General features: G+C 44.4%; 1 protein-coding gene across 1 annotated transcript in view; it reads right to left on the bottom strand.

Moving 5' to 3' along the window:
- Positions 1 to 21492, bottom strand: part of LOC147700980 (phospholipase A2 inhibitor and Ly6/PLAUR domain-containing protein-like) — a 176040-nt gene that overhangs the window by 88498 nt on the left and 66050 nt on the right. The window contains exon 2 of the mRNA XM_086928558.1: positions 16276 to 16395. Within this exon, the coding sequence (XP_086784684.1) occupies positions 16276 to 16395 (120 nt within the window). The remainder of the gene's footprint in view (positions 1 to 16275; positions 16396 to 21492) is intronic.

Here is a 21492-nt window from a genome sequence, read left to right as displayed (position 1 = left end):
TTTTTCTTTCCCCCACGGGACCCTTTAATAACCCCAACAACATTCCTAGGGGGTCAAGAGGGGGATACCTTGCCCCCTTTCATTAAATTCCCCCTTCGTTTTTCACCTCTTCTTCTCTCTCGATCCTACCGAGAGACAAGATGGCGGCCGCTCCGGACTGTTTAGAATGTTGACAGACACCGGAAAGCCAATCAGCTTTCTGCGCGCAAAGTTCCGAAACGCGAAAAGTAAGCGGACCGGATCGCTGCCCGGAGCGCTGTTACAGATATATATCTTGATTTAAACGTTAATTTCTCAAAATCCACTGAAGCACATATATTGAGACCTAGCAAAGGCACATTGGGCTAACAGTCCCTACAATTTTGCCAAGTTTCGTGCAAATCCATTCAGCCGTTCGAGCTAAAAGTGAGTCCAACCGCCCTATGGAAAACTCAATGTAAAAAACGCGTTTTGGGACCCCCCTTTTTTCTCAGCCCCCCCTTGACGAAACCCCACCAAATTTTCAGGGGCTGCTTAGAAACAAAATGTGCCATTTTCCTGAAAATTTCAGCCGATTCCGTCCACAAACGCCAAAGTTATTAGCCATAGAATTTTCAGAAATCCCATAGGGAATTAATCCTAACTATATATACCTACTGGCGATAGCCAGTAGGTAATATATATATATATATATATATTTACATATACTCACGAATCAGCAGTGTTAGCTGAGTTCACTCTGCAAACATGCTTCCTGAAGTGCTCTTGGTTGGGGGATGAAGTCCCCTTTCCTCTCAAGGCTTCCCGGGCGCCAACTAGCCCACCTGTTACCTCTAGTAAGCCCCACACAGCTGGATTGCTCAGAAGTGGTCAGAGGCCATGCCCATCCCTATTGGCACACTGCTGGTGGGGTGATGAGGTCCACTTTAGTTCTGAGGGCCTCAGGAGTAAAATAGACTTCTTCCCCCAAGCACTGCACCAGGAGTTGTGTTTGCACAAACCACAGGTTTCAGGGACATTATAATTTGAAATTAGCATTTAAAGAACCTTAGAAATTCACTGACGTTATAGTTAGGCTGACATTTCACTTGTACAAAAACAGAGAAATTAAGCTGTTATAGTTAGCTGTGCTAACTATAACTCGCGCCCCTACAATGTACCGCTTATGACCGCCTTCATCGAAGAGAACTCCATCCTAGACGCCTCCCAGTCTAGATTCTGCAGCAACCACAGCACGAGACCACCCTCCTTGCCGCCACTGACAAGGTCTGCATGCTACTTGACCAGGGACACACTGCTGCCCTCAACCTCCTGGACTTCTCCGCTGCTTTCAACACCTTCTAACTTTGCATGCTTGTAGCCAGACTTCATGAAGCAGGGATACAAGGAGCTGCCTTTGACTGGATCCCATCCTTTCTCCCCAGCAGAGCCCAAAGAATCAGACTCCCTCCCTTCCTCTCCATACCCACCATCATCAACTATGGGGTACCCCAGGGATCATCGCTCAGCCCTACGCTATTCAACATCTACATGGCCCCACTTGCCGCCATCGTCAGACAACATGGGCTCAACATTGTATCCTACGCTGATGACACCCAGCTCATCCTCTCACTCCCAAAGAATCCCATAGACACCAGACTCTGCTTCCTGAAGGTATTAAGAATGTGGCAGCCTGGATGAAGGACAGCTGCTGGAAGCTCAACTCAAAAAAGACCAAGGTCCTCATCCTTGGACCCTGCACCTCTGCCTGGGCAACACCTGGTGGCATTCCGCCCTCGGGAATCCGCTCACCCCTACAGACTATGCACAAAACCTCGGCATCATCCTCGACTCCTCCCTCTCTATGAGCTGCCAGGTCAACACTGTTGCTTCCACTAGGTTCAACTGCCTGTGTGTCCGCCGTAAGACCTTCAAATGGATCTACCGAGAATGCAGAAGGACCGTCACCCACATGCACATAACCAGCAGACTGGACTACAGCAACACCCTATACACCGGAATCAACAGAACTCTTCTACACAAGCTTCAAACCATCCAGAACGCTGCAGCCATACTCATCCTCGGGACACCACGTCACAAACACATGACCCATCATCTGCGAGACCTCTACTGGCTCCCTGTCGAGAAAAGGATCACCTTCAAACGCCTCACCCATGGCTACAAATCCCTCAAGAACATCATACCCAAGTACCTCAATGAGAGAGTATCCTTCCAAGTACCAAAGAGGAACCTCTGCCCCGGCCGACTTCGCCCTGGAAGAGGTCCTCCCCATCGCCAGAAACCAAACTGGTAGGAGACCCTGCACACATTCAGGAAGGACCTCAAGACCTGGATCTTCGACTGACCCGGAACTGCCGCCCCTAGTACCTTGAGACCCTCACGGGTGAGTACTGTGCTTTATAAACCCCCTGATTGATTGATTGATTGATTGATGACCTCACATATTACATCACTCATGACATGGTCAGTGACATTACTCATGACATCACTGATGACATCTCAAATGATCTCACTGATTAAAGCATCCACAGCATCTCTGATGTACCCACTCATACCACTATGGTACCTTTTATACATCTACTGCCTCTCATACAACCAATCACAAACTCTTTCACAGACCCTACCAGTACACACCCACTCACTGATTAATTTATCTACACAAACATCCACTCATTCACCTATACTGCAACTCAGACCCACTTATTCACTAATACAGACATTGACATATCTGCTCATACAGACATACAGGTGCTCATACACTGAGTGAGTCACCCATAGAACTACTCACACACCTAAACACTCATCCATACTGTCAATCATACAGCCACTGAGTGGGTGTTTTAGTGTCAGAGTAGATCTGTGAGTGGGTGTATAAGTGTGTCAATGAGTCTGTAAGTATAAGTCTCTGAATGGGTGTATGTATGAATATCTGAGTGGGTCTGTGACTGTGAGGGTGTTTGACTGGGTGGGTCTGTGAGTAGATGCATGAGTCTTTGAGTGGGTGAGTTATTGTGTCTGTGTATGTAGGAGTGAGTTTGTGAGAGGGTGTGAGTATCTGAGTGAATGAGAGAGTTACTGCATGTGTGTGTGAGTGGGTGTATGAGTGTCCGAGTGGATCTATGAGTTAGTGTACAAGTGTCTCAGTGGCTCTGTCAGTGGGTATGTGAGTGTCTCAGTGGGTCTGTGAATACATATGTCAGTGTGTGAGAGGGTCTGTAAGTGGGCATGTGACTCTCTGAGTGAGTCTGTAAGTAGGTGCATGAGTATCTGAGTGGGTCTGTCAGTGAGCGCATAAGTGCCCTGGTGGGTCTGTGAGTGGGTGTATACGTCTCTAAGTGGGTATGACACTGTATATACAAGTATATGAGTGAGTCTCTTAGTTGTTGCAAGATTCTCTTAAAGGGTCTGTACATGAATATGTCACTCTCCGAGTGAGCGTGTAAGTAGGTGCATGAGTACCTGAATGCGTATGTGAGTGGGTGTATGAGGATCTGCTTGCTAGTGTGTACATGTTATGTTATGTTATGTTAAATTAAATTTATTAAGCGCACGTACGCCCGTAGGCTTCATGGCGCTGTTGGAAGATTTGCAGAGACATAACATATAACAGAGAGAGGCAGAAATTAACTATGGGTAGGCTTGCCTAAAGAGCCATGTTTTGAAAGCCTGTCTGAAAGCCAGCAGGTCTTCATGAAATCTCAGTGTCAGTGGCAGAGAGTTCCACAGGGAGGAGGCCAAGAAGTGAAAAGAACCGCCTCCCTGGCGTTGTTTCCTAATACGAGGCACCACTAACAAGTTCTTTTGACCTGAGCGAAGAGCACGAGAGGGGGTGTAACTAACAAGCAGGCTGCTAATAAATCCAGGGCCCTTACCTTGTAGAGCCCTAAAGATAATGCATCCAGCTTTAAATGTTGCTCTCTGCGCTACTGGCAACCAGTGGAGACTGGCGAGACCCGGCCTGATGGACTGCCATTTGGGAATCTTACAAATCAGCCTGGCCGCTTGGTTCTGAACCAGTTGAAGTCTCTTGAGCTGCCCAGCTGGAAGACCCAAATACAAACTGTTGGAATAGTCCAGGCAGGACAGCACAAGGGCGATGATGACTTGGATCAGAGCAGGGTGAGTTAATAGGTGGGCAATCTTCTTGATCTTACGAAGTTGAAAAAAACTTGAAGATACCACAGTCCCTACCTGACTTTTAAGAGAAAGATCTTCGTTAAAAGTGACCCCTAGGCTTTTTACTGTTTGGGACTTGGCTGGAGGATTTCCCATTTCTGGAGGCCAAAAATGTGGCCCCCAGTACAGTTCACTCTTCCCAGGCAAAATCAATTCAGTTTTGCCTGGGTTGAGTTTCAGGTGATTTAGGCTCATCCATCTCTGAATGTGGACCATGGCCTCCCGAAATTCGGTGGCAGCACCAGGGGAGTCCAGACGGAAGATCAATTGCAAATCATCTGCATAGTTAAAAATTAAAGCTCTAAACTTTCTTAATGAAAACAACAGGGGTCGTAAATACAAATTAAATAAAAGTGGGGACAGGGACGATCCCTGAGGGACTCCGCATTCATTTTTAATTTTAGGGGCTGTAAAGGTTCCTAATCTCACTGCCTGGATCCGAGATAAATGACTTCAGCCATCTCAAGGCCGAGCCTCTAAGGCCCGCCTGTTCGACACGGTCGACCAAGATGGTGTGGTCGACCGTGTCGAACGCGGCCGGCAGGTCAAGAAGTACTAGTGCTTGATGAATGTCCTTGTCCGCGTTGCATCTAAGTACATTCTGGACCGCCAATGTCACCATCTCGGTAGAATGCCCCGGTCGAAACCCAGCTTGATTGGGTTCTAGATATCCAGTGGCTTCAACGAAGCTAGAGAGACAGCTAGCAGCATGTGCCTCCAGGATCTTTGAAAGGAATGGCAACAAGGATATCGGACGATAATTTGATGGATCATGAGGATCCAGGCCAGGTTTTTTAATCAAGGGAATGAGTAGAGCGTGTTTAAACCCTACAGGTACCTTTCCCTGATCAAGTGAGTCATTAAGCAGAGGAAGGATGCCCTGAGGGATGGAATGCCCTATTTCTGTGAAGATGTAGGGTGGGCAGATGTCGACGGGTGAGCCAGACTTGACACATGCCAGGAGAGCAGAAAATGTTTTAGAGTCTATGGCACGGAAGGCATCTAATGTAGCGGGATTATTAAAAATATCATCCAAAGGGGATGATATAGGAGAACTTGCAATGTTGCGTTTTATAGTTACAATTTTCTCTCTGAAGTATTCATTCAGAGAGTCACACAACTTCTGGGTGGGAGCTATTGAGGGAGCTGTCCGATCATCGTCGCAGAGCTCATTAACTATATTAAATACAGCTTTAGTTTTGTTGGAAGAGGTTAACATTTTTTGGGAAAAGTAATTGGTTTTGTGTTGGTGCAGGATTTTTTGGAACTCCTTCCTTGCAGCGCAATACACTTTTCTGTCTTGTGGGGAGTAATTTTGTCTCCATTTCCGTTCCTTTTGTCGTACCCCTAATTTAAGATTTTTCAGTTCTTGGGTAAACCATTTGTGGGCATCATTCCCTCTAATGCTAGAGACCAATACCAGGGGGGCTGAGAGGTCAGCTGCGTGACAGCGCTCTCTCACCAGTGTCCAGGTCATCGTGCGGCAAAGGTACAGATTTACTTAGAACATCAATGAATCCCGGAAGGTCCATAGATTTCCATTTACGGAATTCTTTGCCCATGCATGGTCTGGACTTGACATTCCCCCGTATTTCTAAAGTGAAATGAATAACGAAATGATCCGACCATATGCATGAACTAATAACAGGGTTAGGTAGTGGTAGGTTGTGCGTCCAGATTTGGTCAAGGCTGTGACCTTTATGGTGGGTAGATGAGTGAATGTGCTGGGTTAAATTAAGGTCTGTGAGCAGATCTTTTAGTTCAGCAGCTTGGGTATCTGTGTCTATGAAGTCGAACCAGTAGTTTAGATTCCCAATTAGGATGGTTTTAGAGTAGCTGACTACGTATGAGGCCAACTGCTCAGCCAGAAGAGATGGATACTTGGCCATGTATTGGGGAGGGCGGTATATCAGCACCAGGATGAGGGCCCCACTTTCAGTGTCAAGCTTGATCACCAGGTTCTCGGTGTCCAGAAGGGTCAGAGAGGGTAATTCCCTAAAATGGAGGGATTTCAGGATAATAGCTGCTACGTGCGATTGGCCGTCAAAATATAATATTCTGAGGGAAGTGCTACAAGAATATCGGGAAGGGAGTGAGGGGTTAACCAAGTTTCAGCAAGTAAAAGGATGTCAGGTTTTGCCTCCTTCAGGAATAGAAAAATGTCAATTTGGTTTTTAACCAAGGACTGGGTGTTGAGGTAGTAACAGCGCAGGCTGTGCGTTACAGTGGATGCAGGTCGAAGCTCGGAAGTAGATGGTAAAACAGGCTGAGAGTCGTTCACTGGGGAGGGGGGGAAGAGAGTCCTAGCCGTTGAATGCATGTCAATATATGTGGAGATAGTGAGTACTGGCAAGAACCGTGGGGTGTATGAGGACGCAAGCTTAGAAGTTCCAAAGACGAGTACTTAACAAATTGGCCAGGGGGGGTGGGCCCGGGTCCCGGTCGGCCGCGGACGGGCGCAGACGGGCTTAACTCAGGCGCAACTCTGGCGCGCCTTCGTCGCGCCCGCTGCGCTCGTCCGCTGCGCTGACACATAATGGACCGTTTAAGTAGGGGCAGAGTCTGTGACAGTGGCTAGTGGGTGTGTGCAAATATATATATTTATATTTATATTTCCACCCATATTTGGGATAATGTTGTGATATTTGTGATGGTAGACAGGGGCAGCACTGGTGGTCATTGAGTCATCACTAATATCCCACACAATTAAAAAAATATTTTATGGACAAATAACTTCAGTCACTAATACTCTCATTTGTCAATGGGGTCATAGTATCTAGACCCTGACCTCTTATGTTAGCTTTGACGCACATTTTCAGCCCTGGAAACCATGCCCCATCAATAAAATGGTGGGTGCAACTTTCTATTCAGGTTGCATCAAGACAGATTATTCTCACTGGTGAGCGCATTCGAGATTTACCACTGAGTGGTTGTGAAATCCCCGCAACCGCCACAAAATCGCCACTTAAATATTTGTGGCCATAGATATCACTATATTGTTTGGTTTTAATTTCTTAAAAACTACTGAAAGTATTTGCACCAAATAACAAAAGGCACAATCTGCGTAACAACATCTATGTTTCTGCCAAATTTGGTGTCATCCCATCCAGCGGTTTGGGTTGTGATGTAATTTGAGATGTCATCAGTGATGTCATGAGTGATGTCACTGACCATGTCATGAGTGATGTAATATGTGACGTCATCAGAAGTGCATTGCGGGCGCGCGAGCTATAGTTAGCTGAATTAACTGTAACGGGGGAATTTCAATAGTTTTGTATGAGTGAAATGTCCAGCTAACTATAACATGTGTGAAACCTATGGTTTTTCAGTGAATTTCTAAGGTTTTTTAAATGCTAAATCCTAACTATAACGTGTGTGAAACCTATAGTTTATTCAGTGAATTTCTAAGGTTTTTCAAATGCTAATTCCTAACTATAACATGGCTGAAACCTATGGTTTTTCAGTGAATTTCTAAGGTTTTTTAAATGCTAATTCCTAACTATAACGTGGCTGAAACCTATGTTTTTTTCAGTGAATTTCAAAGGTTTTGTAAATGATCATTTTTAAATATATTATATTTTTCATATACTGATTTACTACTTTTTTTTAGTTATTTATTTTTAGATATTTTATTTTTTAAATTACATTATATATTGTTCATATAAGTTAAAAAATACATGTTTTTAAATATATTGAAATTGTAATATTCTTTTTAAATATTTTTTACATTTATATATATTTTATATAGCATGCAATGATATCCTATTGAAGGAAATTCAAGTTACTGTAACTACGGTTAGAATTACTTTTCAGGATCAGTATTGGGCTCAAAGAAGCAGCACTGAGGTCACGCCTGACAACAAGTGAGTAAACCTGAATTTGTAGTTCTGCTGAATTTATAGGAATTGTTTAAAGTTCTAAAACTCCACACGTAGAAGAATTTCCAAGTGAAACCAGTCAATGTTCGCCTACGGAAGAAAATTCTAGTAACTGGTAAGTACGGTTCGAATTATTTTTCAAGATCAGAAGTGGGCTGAAAGATGCAGCACTGACGTCTCTCCTGATAACAGGTGAGTAGATCAGTATTCGTAGTTCAGCTGATTTTAGAGGAATATTTGTACTTTTCAAAAATTAACATTTAGAAACTTTTCTGCTGAAAACCACACAATGGATTCCTATGGAAGGATATTCAAGTTACTGTAAGTACACTTAGAATTACTTTTCAGGGGCAGTGCTGGGCTAAAAGATGCCGCACTGGGTTCTCTCCTGATAACAGGTGAGTAAATCGGAATTCGTAGTTCTTCTGATTTTAGAGGAATATTTGTACTTTTCAAAAATTAACATTTAGAAACTTTTCTGCTGAAAACCACACAATCGATTACTATGGAAGGAAATACAAGTTACTGTAAGTATGCTTAGAATTACTTTTCAGGGTCAGTTGTGGGCTAAAATATGCCGCACTGGGTTCTCTCCTGATAACAGGTGAGTAAATCGGAATTCATAGTTTGGCTGATTTTACAGGAATATTTGAACAGTGGTGAAGTAAGGGGTCAGGGCCTAAAGTGACATGTGAGCAAACACGCCCTGTGGCGTGTTTTAAGTTGCAGAATTAAGTGCCCTTGAATCCTGAGGTCCCCTGGAGGCCAACTAATCCACTAGGTACCTTTAGTATGCACCAGGAGGCTGCGTTGCAGAGAGGTGCCCCTTTTTACAACACTCTGCAACGCAGCTCTGTGGCGCTTACTGTAGGTACCTGGTGGGCTAGTTGGCCCCCAGGGACCCTCAGTATTGAAAAGGAATTAATTCCCCAACTTAAACCACAGGACATGTTTGTACACATGTGAACTCAGGCCCGCCCCATCCCTTCACCACTGTGCAAACGAGCCTGTGGCATGTTTTAAGTTGGGGGATTAACTCCAGTTGAATCTTGAGGGTCCCTGTGGTGCAACTAGCCCATCAGCTCCCTCCAGTAAGCACCACAGAGCAGCATTGCAGAGAGGTGTAAAAAGGGGCATGGCCTCCGAACACCTCTCTGCAACGCTAGCCCGTGGTATATACTGGAGGCACCTGGTGGGCTAGTTGGCCCCCAGGGACCCCCAGTATTCAAGGGGAATTTGTTCCCCCTCAAAAAATGTGCCAGTGGGTGCGTTTGAAGAGTGGTGCAATAAGGGGTCATGGCCTCTGGCCGCAATCCCTTTTTAAAAATATTTTTTCTTTTTGAAAGGGGGCTGTCTAATTGTTTGGCCCTGGGGACCCCATCCCCCAGGGCCTGCCCCCCTCATGAAGCCATAGTCTGCCCCTGGGACCCCCATCCCCCAGGGCCTGGGCGTTTAAAAAAAAAAATGTACTTTTGGCCTCGGGGACCCCATCCCCCGAGGCCGACCCTTTTTTTTATTTATTTATTTTTTTTTAAATGGGGGTGGGGGTCGGATGGCTCCCCTCCCAGGCCACTAAGTTCCCCGGGACCCCATCCCCTGGGGCTGTCCCAATACCCCCACAGTCCCAGCCGGCTCCCCGCATCCTGCGGGAGCCGGCATTGCTTTTCCATATGGGGAGCAGCTAACATGCTGCTCCCCATGTGGAAAAGCAATCTGCTTTCCTATTTGGAAGAGAGAGCAGGATTCCCTGCTCTCTCTTCCAAATAGGAAATCAGTTTGCAATGACAGGGTAGGAGCCGTGAGGCTCCCCCCTCTGCCATTGCAAACAGCAGTGTCCCGGGGTTTGGCACCCCGGGACACTGCATGAGCTGGGTGGTGGTCCCCAGGGCCATCGAGGGGTCCAGGAGGGAGGCCATGTGGCCCCCCTCCCACATTTTTGAGGAGCCCCAGGGGTTTCTGACATCACAACACTTCTTACTTTAGTTCCACCTACTGCAACTATGTTCTCTGTTATAGACTTGAAGAACGCTTTCTTTTGGATCCCTATTCATCTGTTCGGTTTCACTTTGAATAATCAATCGTATAGATTTTGTAGAGTTCCTCAAGGCTATCCTGAGAGTCCTAGTATTTACAACCAAGCATTGAAACGTCAACTTGATTCTTTTGTTCTACCCGAGGGTGTGGCGCTCATACAGTATGTTGATGATATTTTGTTGGCAGCTGATACCCCTAAACAATGTGAAGAAGAGTAAGCTGTCTTTGCTTTCTTTCCTTGCCTTACATCACCATAAAGTATCGAGAAAGAAACTGCAGTATTGTAGACCAAAGGTAACCTACTTAGGTCACCTTTTGTCTAAGGAGGAGCATGCACTCACATCAGATCGCATTCAAGCAATCCTAGACACACCAGTACCTTCCACACAGAAAGAGGTTCGAGCCTTTTTTGGTCTTACTTCTTTTTGTAGGCAATGGATATTAGGATTTTCATATATCGCTAAACCTTTGTTAGCACTTTTGACAAAAGACACTCCAATACCCCTCCCTTGGACAGATGAATGTGAGAGTGCTTTTCGAAGGTTTCGGGAAGCTCTATGTTCAGCACCAGTGTTAGGTACTCCAGATTATACAGAGCTCTTTACATTATACGTACACGAGAGAGATGGGTGTGCATTGTCAGTTTTAGTACAGACACATGGTGATAAGCAACGCCCTTGTGCATATTTTTCACCAGTACTTGATCCTGTTGCTCGAGCGTTGCCTGGTTGTTTTCGCTCGGTTGCAGCAACAGCTCTGTCAATACGCCAGAGTGAAGGGATAGTCTTATCACATAAACTGTTGGTGTTGGTACCCCATGCTGTGGATGCCCTTTTGAATCAAACAAAGACGCAGCACTTAACTAGTGCTTGTCTGACAGGATACAAGTTGACGCTGTTAGCTCCTCACATTACATTGAAGAGATGTGTGACACTAAACCCAGCCACGTTGTTGCCATTTCCGTCGAAACACATGATTTTATTTTCTTGAGTGAGGAACAGACAAAGGGTCTTATTGATTTGCAAGATACACCCCTTCCAGATGTAGATGGGGAATTGTGGGTTGATGGGTCTTGTCTGAAGTTACCGGATGGTACAACTTCAGCCGCATATGCAAATACTACGCTTCACACGATAGTAGAGACAGCTCACATACCACAGAAGTCAGCTCAAGCAGCAGAACTAATAGCTTTGACATGACAGAAGACAGAGAAATGCAGTGAGAAGAAACAGAAGTAGAGAAATAGGCAAGAGAAGTGCATAAATAAGCAACAGAAGTGCAGAAGAGGCAAGAGAGTTACAGAAAGAGGCAAGAGATGTACAGAAAGAAGAAAGAGAGGTACAGAAAGAAGAAAGAATGGTGTAGAAAGAGGCAATGGGAATGCAGAAAAATCAATAGAAGTGTATAAAGAAGGAAGAGAAGTATATAAAGAACCAACAAAGGTGTAGAAAGAGGCAAGAGGGGAGGAGAAAGATGAAAGAGAAGTGCAGAAAGAGGCAAGGGGGGGTTCAGAAAGATGTAAGAAAGGTAAAGAAAGAGGTAAGAAACGTACAGACTGATGCAAGAGAAGTACAGAAAGAAACAACAGAAGCACAGAAAGTGGTTAGAGAAGTGCAGAAAGAAGCAAGAGAATTGCAGAAAGAAGCAAGAGAAGTACAGAAACAAGCAAAGAAGGTGCAGAAAGAAGCAGGAGAACTGCAGAATGAGGTAAGAAAGGTGCAGAAAGATGCAAGAGAAGTGTAGAAAGAAATAGGAATAGCGCACAAAGAGGCAATAGAAGTGCAGAAAGAAGCAAGAGAAGTGCAGAAAGAGTCCAGGAAAGCACAGAAAGAGGCAAGGGAAGTTACTAAGAGGTAAGTGAGGTACATAAAGAGGCAAGAGAGGTACAGAAATAAGCATGGGAAGTGCAGAAAGAGGCAAAAGAAGTGCAGAAACATGTAATAGAGGAGCAGAAAGAAGAGGGCGAGGTGCAGAGAGTGGCAAGAGAGGTGGAAAAAATGTAAGAGGGGTGCAGAAAGAAGAAAGTGAAGTGCATATAGAAGCAACAGAAGTATAGAAAGAGGCAAGAGAAGTGCAGAAAGAGGCAAGAGAAGTGCAGAAAGAAGCAACAGAGGTACAGAAAGAGGCAAGAGAAGTGCAGAAAGTGGCAAGAGAGGTACAAAAAGTAGCAAGAAGGATTCAGAAAAAAGGCAGCAAGCAAGGTGTATAAAGAAGCAAGAAATGTGCAGAAAGAAACAACAGAGGTGCTGAAAATACTAGGAGAGGTGCAGAAAGATGGAAGAAGGATGCAGAAAGAGTCAAGAGATATATAAAGAAGCAAGAGAAGCGTAGAAAGAATGAACGGAGGTACAGAAAGAGGCAATCGGGGTGCAGAAAGAGGGAATAGAAGTGCAAAAAGATGCAATAGAGGTGCAGAAAGAGGCAGGAGAAGTGCAGAAAGAAGCATGAGAACTGGAGAAAGGTGCAAAAAGAGGCAAGAGAGGTACAGAATAAAGCAAGAGTGGTGCGGAAAGAGGAAGAAGGGCTCAGAAAGAAGCAAGAGAAGTATGGAGAGAGGCAAGAGAGGTGCAAACATAAGTAAGAGAGGTGCAGAAAGTAGTAAGAAAGGTGTAGAAAGATGCAAGAGAAATGCAAAAAAAGGAAGAGAATCTCCGAATGAGGCAAGAGAATTGCAGAATAAAAGCAAGAAAAATGCAGAAAGAGACACGTGAGGTACAGAAAGAGACAAGAGAGGTTCAGAAAGAGGCAAGTGAGGTACAGAAAGAGGCAAGTGAGGTGCAAAAATAAGCATGGGAGTTACAGAAAGAGGCAAGAGATGTGCAGAAAGAGGCAAGTGAGTTGCTAAAAGAAGACATTGAGCTGAAGAAAAAAAGGCAGTTGAGGTACAGAAAGAAGGTAGAAAAATTCCGAAACAGGTAAGAGATGCACAGAAAGCAGCAAGAGAGGTGAGCACACCATTAGTTCCAATTTAAAACCCACATTTACCAATAAGTACCAGGTTACCATTCCAGCTTTGCAAAGGGCCTTTCACCATTCTGTAACATGTGTTGCTGCATTTTCAATTCCAATAAGTCCCACACAGCAGGATTGCTGAGCGGTGATACCATGCCTCACCTCCTTTCTCCACCACTCTGAAAACGCACCTCCTGGCACTCTCTTGTTTGGGGGATGAAGTCCCATTTCCTGCAGGGGTTCATTAGGGGCCAACTAGCCTACGTGTTACCTCCAGTAATCCCAACACAGTGGGATTGCTGAGAGGTAGATGCAGGCCATGCCCCCTTTCTCCACCACGCTGCAAACATGCCTCCGAGTGCGCTCTTGCTTTGGGGATAAAGTTACTTTGTTTCTTGATGGTCACTGGGGGACAACTAGCTCTCATGTTACCTCTAGTAAGCTTAACAGCCCCCCTCCCAGATCATTTTGGCCCCAGGGATCCTATTAAATGTTTTTTTAAATTCATTTTTAGGGTGAGAGTATCGTGGGGGGAGCCTGACGGCCAGCTCCAGACCTCTGCCGGGGCTGGCATTTATTTTTACCTCAAGGAGCTGCTAATATTAAGCTCCCTGGGGTAAAAAGGAAAGTATCCTCAATTTGATCAAGCAATAGCAAAGTGTTCTCATTTGTTCAAAGTGAGTACAATGTTTGCTATTGGATGGCAAGGCCAGTGCTCCTGCCACCCATATAGCAAACTGCAACATCCTGGGGGTGGGCACCCCAGGACATTGCCACCCCGGGACATTGCTGGAGCCTGCCCTGGGGAGGGTGGCAGTCCCAGGGCCTTGGAGCGCTCCAACATGTTTAAAACCCAGGGAGGTGGTGATTCCCTGTCTGGGGAGCCGCAATGGACCCCGCAATTAATTGATGTGTGCCCCGGGGAGGTGGTAGTCCCTGGAACTTGTTGGGGCACGAGCCTCCCACATTTCATTTATTTAAACAGAGCCCCAGTGCTGCAGGGAGGCCACATGGCCCCTGCATTTAATAACCATAGCCCCAGGAAGGTGGTGTCCCACGTTCTGCAGGGGGTCGCTTGCCCCTACATTCAACTGAGTATCGCCCCATGGAGGTGGTGGCCCTCAGGCCTGCAGGGGGCCATGTGCCCCGCATTTAAATGAGTATCCCTTGGGGCGGTGGTGGTCCCAAGGGCAGCGGAGGCCCCTGCAGACCCTCACACAATAAGGGCTCCCACCTGATACCCTCCTCAAGTATTCATTTTAGACAAATAACCCCACTACATACACTCATCCTGTCATCATTGCCTTATATGGTGCAACATTCCCCAATCTCCAGCAGGGCTGCTAAGAAATATTTGCTTTATGTTGAATCTTACTTGTATGATCACACTGCATTTTTCCTATTGTATTTGGAGGGAAGACTATAGATGGCTTTGGCTGTGAAAATTCAAGGGAACAACTGCCTGGACTACTGTAACCCAAAGAGAGGATTGTACACCAAGTGAGGCGAATATGTAGCAAGAACTTAAACCGATGCCAGCTTAGAGAGCTTAGTAGCCCTACTTACGTTATTGTCTATTAGAAGGTATAGAACCAACATATTTTCATCAGATATGGCTCTTTATCTGAAATTATAAGTAGAGTACTACTAAGGAATAGTAAGTCCACCACTGCAGAGTCTCGTTAATTGAGATGGAGAACTCAGCACCGAAAAAGATAGGACAAGCCTATCTTTTTATGTGCAGATTTCTTCACCTTGACTAGGTAGACTCTGGAGATCTAAACTTACTATTCATTTGTAATTTGTGAATACCAAAAGAAACAAACCAATACAAAAGTGTAAGCTTACCTTTTTGAATCTGGCCAATAGTTTCCGAATACCAAAACGGACCTCAACATCATCTCTTATGCAGACGACACCCAGATGATATTCTACCTTACCAAGGACCACGTCACCGCCAAAACCAACTTCCACGAAGGAATGAAGGCCGTCGCTGAATGGATGAATAACTGTGCCTAAACCCACCAACCACGCACACAACCTGTTGTTCATCCTGGACTCATCACTGTCAATGACCCAGCAAGTCAACGCTGTCTCCTCTTTCTGCTACCGCACCATCTGCATGCTTCGGAAAATCTACAGATGGATCCCCACTGGAACCAGAAGGATGGTCACCCAGGCCCTCGTTAACAGCAGGCTGAACTATGGTAACACCCTGTAGGCGGGAACCACAGCCAAACTCCAGAAAACACTTCAACGCATAGAGAATGCCTCTGCATGCCTCGTCCTCAACATCCCCTGCCACAGCCACATCGCTGCCCACCTGAGAGACCTGGACTGGCTCCCCGTCAACAAGAGGATCACCTTTAACTCCTCACCCTTGCCCACAAAACACTCCACGACACCAGACCAACATACCTCAACAAACAACTCACCTTCTACACTGCCAACCGCCAGCTTCGCTCCGCCGACCTCACCCTCGCCACCGTTTCACGCATGTACCGATTGACCACCAGTGTCAGATCCATCTCCCACCTCACCCCCAAGACATGGAACACCCTCACCACCCACCTGTGACAGACCCAGGACCAGCTGACCTTCAGGAGACTTCTCAAGACCTGGCTGTTCAAGCAGTAGCAGCACCCCTCCCTCAGCGCCTTGAGACCCACGCGGGTAAGTAGTGTGCTCTGGAAATGTATTGATTGATTGATTGATTAAACTTATTAAAAAGTGTAAGGTTACCCTTGTGAATCAGGCCCGGTGTATACATCATTTTTTGTTTGTGTGACTTGGATTTGGAATGAAATTTGCAAAAGGTACTGAACAAATGCACTTGTGGGAGTGTATCACTCGAGACACAACAACTACTTCTAAGGGCGATGTTGCAAACATAAAAAATATCAAGCATTTGGAAATGTAAATAGTTTTGGCAATAAGGTGCTAACAACTGTAAACATGCAAACAGGTGCATGTGTGCATACTAAGTACGTACAAATTATGTGTGCTGTGATAAAGTGTTACCTCTGTATGCTAGTGATTGCTATAAAAATATAAGGCACACGTACAGATGCTAGGTAGACAGGGCTAAATATTATCATGTGCACTCCTATATGTGCAGGAGGTAGTATATTAAAGTCACACCTTTTGAGTAACATCATTATCAATATTGCAGGATGTTAAAATGATTTACAAGAATATGACATCACAGGATGAGTAAAAATCTAATTCCAAAGAAAGCAAATTGTAAAACACTTACAGCCATTTGATGTTGCTATTGAATGTTCACATGTGGTTATGTGAGAATCGCAGGTCCTCATCTCACCCTTGCACTCTGTTTCATTCCTACTGGAACACACTTCACAAATCAGTGAATGTCCTAAAAATACAGAAAATCCACATGTTGAGTTAAAACAACTTTGATGGAAGATAGAGGAGCATGGTTAACCATCTTTCTTTACAAAAAATGTCAAGCAGAGCCTTTCAATAACATTATTTCATAAAACTGAGGCTTATTAGTCTACCTACAAACCAAGAGGCCTATTTATCAAATATTGATACAAAACAATGCAGCAAATCCCTTAGCTGTGTACAGGAGATGGCACGGGTGCACACACTGCTGTCTAACATGAATGCAATCACCATCGCATCATGGTGCAATGGTGGCTGAGTAGCAGGGAGGATTTTTTTTGTGCAGGAAGGGTCACATTCCTGCACATAAACAATCCTCTGATGTATGTTTCTCCTTCTATGTATGCTGCCTAATGCAGCACATATATAAGAGTAAGAAACAAGGAGAAATAAGCATATTTCTCCTTGTTATGTCTCTCCTGGCATGTTCCCAGGACTATTATTAAATAGTGATAAAATAAAATCAAGGAACATGCAAATATTCATGGATGTTTGTGTGGGAGCACCCATGTTCTATACATGGAACGCCTCCAGAGGCAGAGTAACCAAGGGAAGTGACTTGCACTGCCTTGTGTTACTGCACATTTACCAAGCCTTGCACAGTAGCCTTGCATGGCCTTTTAAATGTCATTCTAGGTTTTGTGTCACCCTCCTGCCACCTTGTGTGGCACAAGGGGTAATACAATACCATCATAAATAGTCTCCTAACAGTATGACTTGCAAGATGCTGGTGCTGCCAGTGCAGTGCTCTGCATAAGGTGGTAGGGGGACAGTACAGCATGTAGATATCAGCACATATCTATGGAGGGAGCAGCTCACCTGACATGTAACTGGTTCTGACCTGACATGTAATAGATTCTGCCTCAGACCTACCAGCTTATAAAAATATTCATAGTGATCTCTTCACTTGTGGGTAAAAGGTAGAATTCTGCACAGCAACAGGAACCCCCAAGTCATATTTTTTTTATGGGATGTTTAAGGTCCTGGCATTAACTGTACGTCCTACATCTGGTTTAGCAACACTACAACCTAGACATACGAATTCCAGTAAACAATCTTTTCACTCATTTATACTACATTGATCCCTATCGCATATGTAATAATGATCCCTTCACTTGATTGTTACTTCCTTGTGAAGCCATGGCTCAGTCGCTCACTTACATGGTACTACCAAAGTTCAGAGTATCATCAGACCTAGAATGCACATTGGTAAGATGGCAGTTGCAAACGGTAGAAATATGCCTTCTTGGACTACATACCCTGAAGCCTAAAAAGAAAGTTGGCCATGGATTCCTATACTTGCCATCTGGATGGCCATTAGAGATATTGTCTGTCACTGAAAGTCTCTCAATGTCCCTTCACATAGTAAGTGGCTGTTAGGCCTGGCATCCATGGTGTAGTTTCCCGTGGCTTTTTGCATTCTGGCCTCCTGTATTGCTGATTTCATTTTTTCCGGCTTTATGACTCTAGGCACTTTACCACTGCTAACCAGTTCTAAAGTGCACGTGTTCTGTACTCTAAACATTGTAACATTGGCATCTACACACTTAGCACATGTAATTTATTTATAAGTCCCTAGTAAAAGTTCACTTAATATGCCCGTGGCATGTAACTTAATTACTACTAGTGGGCCTGGAGCACTGATTGTGCCACCCACTTCAGTAGGCCTTTAAACATGTCTCAGGCCTGCCATTGCAGGGCATGCGGGTGCATTTTAAACTGCCATTTCAACTTGGCAGTTTAACCTTTTTGCCAGGCCCAAACCTTCCTTTTTATTACATATAGGTCACCATTAAGGAAGGCTGTAGACTTAGAAAATGGGACATATACCTTTAAGTTTTATATGTACTTTGTTTCTCACTACTGAAAGACCTACATCTTCCAAAGGTTAACATTGGGCATCACCTTGTTACAATTTATAAGTGTAATTTCCAATTGGCAAAAGATATATATTTCACTATTGGTGTCTCAGGACTCACAAGTTAAAATCAACCATTATGGCAAATTTGGATTTTAAGTTACATGTCTGAAAATGTCACTTTTAGGAAGTTGGCACTTTCTTACTTTAACCATTCTGTGCTGTCTGCCTGTCTCTGAATACATGTCTTGCATGAGTGGCAGCTGGGTGTTTGTGCATTGTCTCTAGACAACGACATACAAGGGGAGCTTAGGTATGACTGATGGTCCATTAGCATCCTGATGGTCCATCCTGGGCCGGAAGGGCAGGGAAGAAAGGGACTTATGCACCATAAAGCCATCTCTTTGAAGTCTCTCACAGTTCAAACACACAATTGAGTATGAGAAGTGAAACCCTGACACCACCAAGTCAGCACACGTCTGGACCTGAGGATACTCTACCAGGAAGAAGGAATGCTGTGCTGCTTGAGGGACTGCCCCTTTGCTGAACTGCTTAGCTGTGCTTGCCTGCTGCCTGCTTACCTCTAGTCTGGGATTGAGAAGGACTGGACCTGCATCTCCATGCACAGAACTAAAGTGACTCCAAGTGCTTGCTGGCATGCTTCCTGTTCTGTAGTCTCAGGGATATCGAAGACTTCCAACTATCCTCCTAAAGCCTCTGAACTTGACCAACGGTGAGTCCTTCCCTGCCTAGTGGTGCCAATCCAGTCATGGGTACTTGGAAGTGGGGTTTCTGACTGTTTTGCATGATAATCCATGCATCGCCATTGTTGCACGGGTCAGAACCAACATCTCTCATTTGGTACCAACGCGTCACCTGCTATGAAGATATCACATCACCAACTCCGCGGCTCGACCACAATGCATTGCCTACCTAGGAAGAAGCTGCCGACAATGCATCTCAATTTGTACGGGTCGGAACTAACGCATTGCCTACATCCTGCGGTATCAACAATGCATTGCCTCTTCTGCTTCATGCATCTGGCTTGTCAATGGCTCAACAAAGTACTCATTCAGTGGGACAAGGTTGGCTCCTGTATCTGATCGGTGCTCCATCACGGTCCGCCTGAATTTTTGGATTGACCCCTGTCAAGTGCCAACCAGATTTCCCCTGTTGGTGCTTTATGCTTTTAAGCACTACAAAACTGTTTATTCTTTAATCAATCAATTAATGATTTATAAAGCAACCAAATACCCTGTGAGGGTCCCAGTATGCTGGAATTTCTAACTGCTCTTTATTTTTTTAAGAAGATAAGGGGAAAGCAAAGAGAAAGCATTATAAACAGAGGACAAAGCATTGAAAATGAGGGAAAAGCAAGTAGAAGGCACTCAAAAACAGGAAAAAAACGAGGAAAAAGCAATGAAAACAAAGAGAAAGCTCGTAGAAGGCACTCAAAAGCAATGTAGAAAAGCCAGGAGAAAACACTGAAAATGAAGAAAACAAAGAGAAGACACTCAAAACAGAGATGAGAAGGAGAAATCAGTGAAAATGGGGGAAAAGCAAGTAGGAGGATCTCAAAAGCACACAAAAAACAAGAAGAAAACTGAAAATGAGGGAAAAGCAAAAAGAAGATACTGAAAAAGTGGGGAAACAGCAAGGAAAAGATAGGAGCAAGAGTGATGCACCAGCACGGGGAGAGCAGGGTTTGGGGCTGCTTTACAACTTCATACCTCAAGTTCTAATTATTGGATTATTGTCATTTGCTTTACTACTAAAATACTTTACTCTTGTTGACAAACTGTTGTGGAGGCTTTTTGTGGTATTTGTCATGGTAATACTGTTTGAAGTGTTGCACAAATCCTGTACACATTGCCTTGTAAGTTAAGCCAGACTGCTCTGTGACAAACTACCTGAGGGTGAGCACAGGTTAATTTAGGGTGTGTATCTGCCTTACCCTGACTAGGATTCTGGTCCCTGCCCTGCCATTCATCTGCCAACTAGAGGCCCACTTTCTAATAGTGGTGACCGGAGATGGCGAAATGGGCAATTCAATGAGTGGGCTCCGCGGCATGTCGAGGAGTTCAGATGGTTGTGGAAAAAATATGTTGTGGAACTAAGGGTTGAGGTGGTCAACTGTTTCTTTGAATGCAAATTCCAGGCACTTCCTGCAGACGCACATTACCTGTACATCCCTGCACTATGGAATGGTTGAATAGTCAGTCAGTCAATTACTTTATTCAATATTTATAATATAATATCATAAAAGTGCAGATGAATACCATTTAAAACAAAAAAATACAGATAAGTATAATTTAAAAATAATCAATAAATCAGTACAACAATGCTATTCATATCAGTATGGAAGTAGAAGTAACAAAATAAAAGCAATGATAATTAGTAACTATTTAAAAATTCATTCAGTGGTGTTGTGCTGCAGCCTGATCTACCACAATTGACTTAAAAAAGACGCCACTGATAAGCAAACCAAGGGGTTAGGCTGGGATTGTAAAAAAGAATATTTCTACACGACATTGTTTGAAACAAAATTTGCCCATCAGGGGAGAATACATCTTTTATGAGGGTCCCTATAAAATTTGCAGAAGGAAAAAATATGTAAATTTGATTGTGCAGAAGAACTGTCACAGGGACAGAAGGGCAAGTCATTTATAGAATAGATACCTGCCAACATGCACGGTATAAGATTCAGTCAGAATCTAATTAGAAAGAAACTATGACCCGCGTTTGACAAAGTAAATAGGTATGTCTTTATCCCTTACTGCGGCTTTGGACCTTCAAGATACAGTTTTATGAATACCTTGGTACAATTTGTTTGTAATGTGGCATCTTCTCTTTGTTTAAAAAACGGGCTTTTACCTCCTTCCTAGAGATGTTCATGCAATCCCTGGGGGTAGCAAATAGATGCTTCAAACCTAAAGCGTAGAAGGTAGATTTGATATATGAAATCCATGGAATTCTGTGTACATATTCCATGGATAAACAATCTTCAATTAGGTTTTGGGTAGTCTGAATAGACTCCCTTCTCCAGATGGAGTGCCACAAAATTATTGGTGCCACAGAGATTGTATCAAACAGATATGGAAACTCCAAATCTGTGTGGGTATTAAAGTTAGAACAGCTTACGGGAAGGCCCATTAGCTTTTTCAAGAACGTGTCCTCTATCACTTGGAGGGTAGATGGATTAGAATG

The sequence above is a fragment of the Lissotriton vulgaris genome, chromosome 7, assembly GCF_964263255.1.
Source record: "Lissotriton vulgaris chromosome 7, aLisVul1.2, whole genome shotgun sequence".
NCBI lineage: Eukaryota > Metazoa > Chordata > Amphibia > Caudata > Salamandridae > Lissotriton > Lissotriton vulgaris.
Note: the sequence above shows the minus strand (reverse complement) of the source record. Positions and strands in the feature narration are given on the sequence as shown.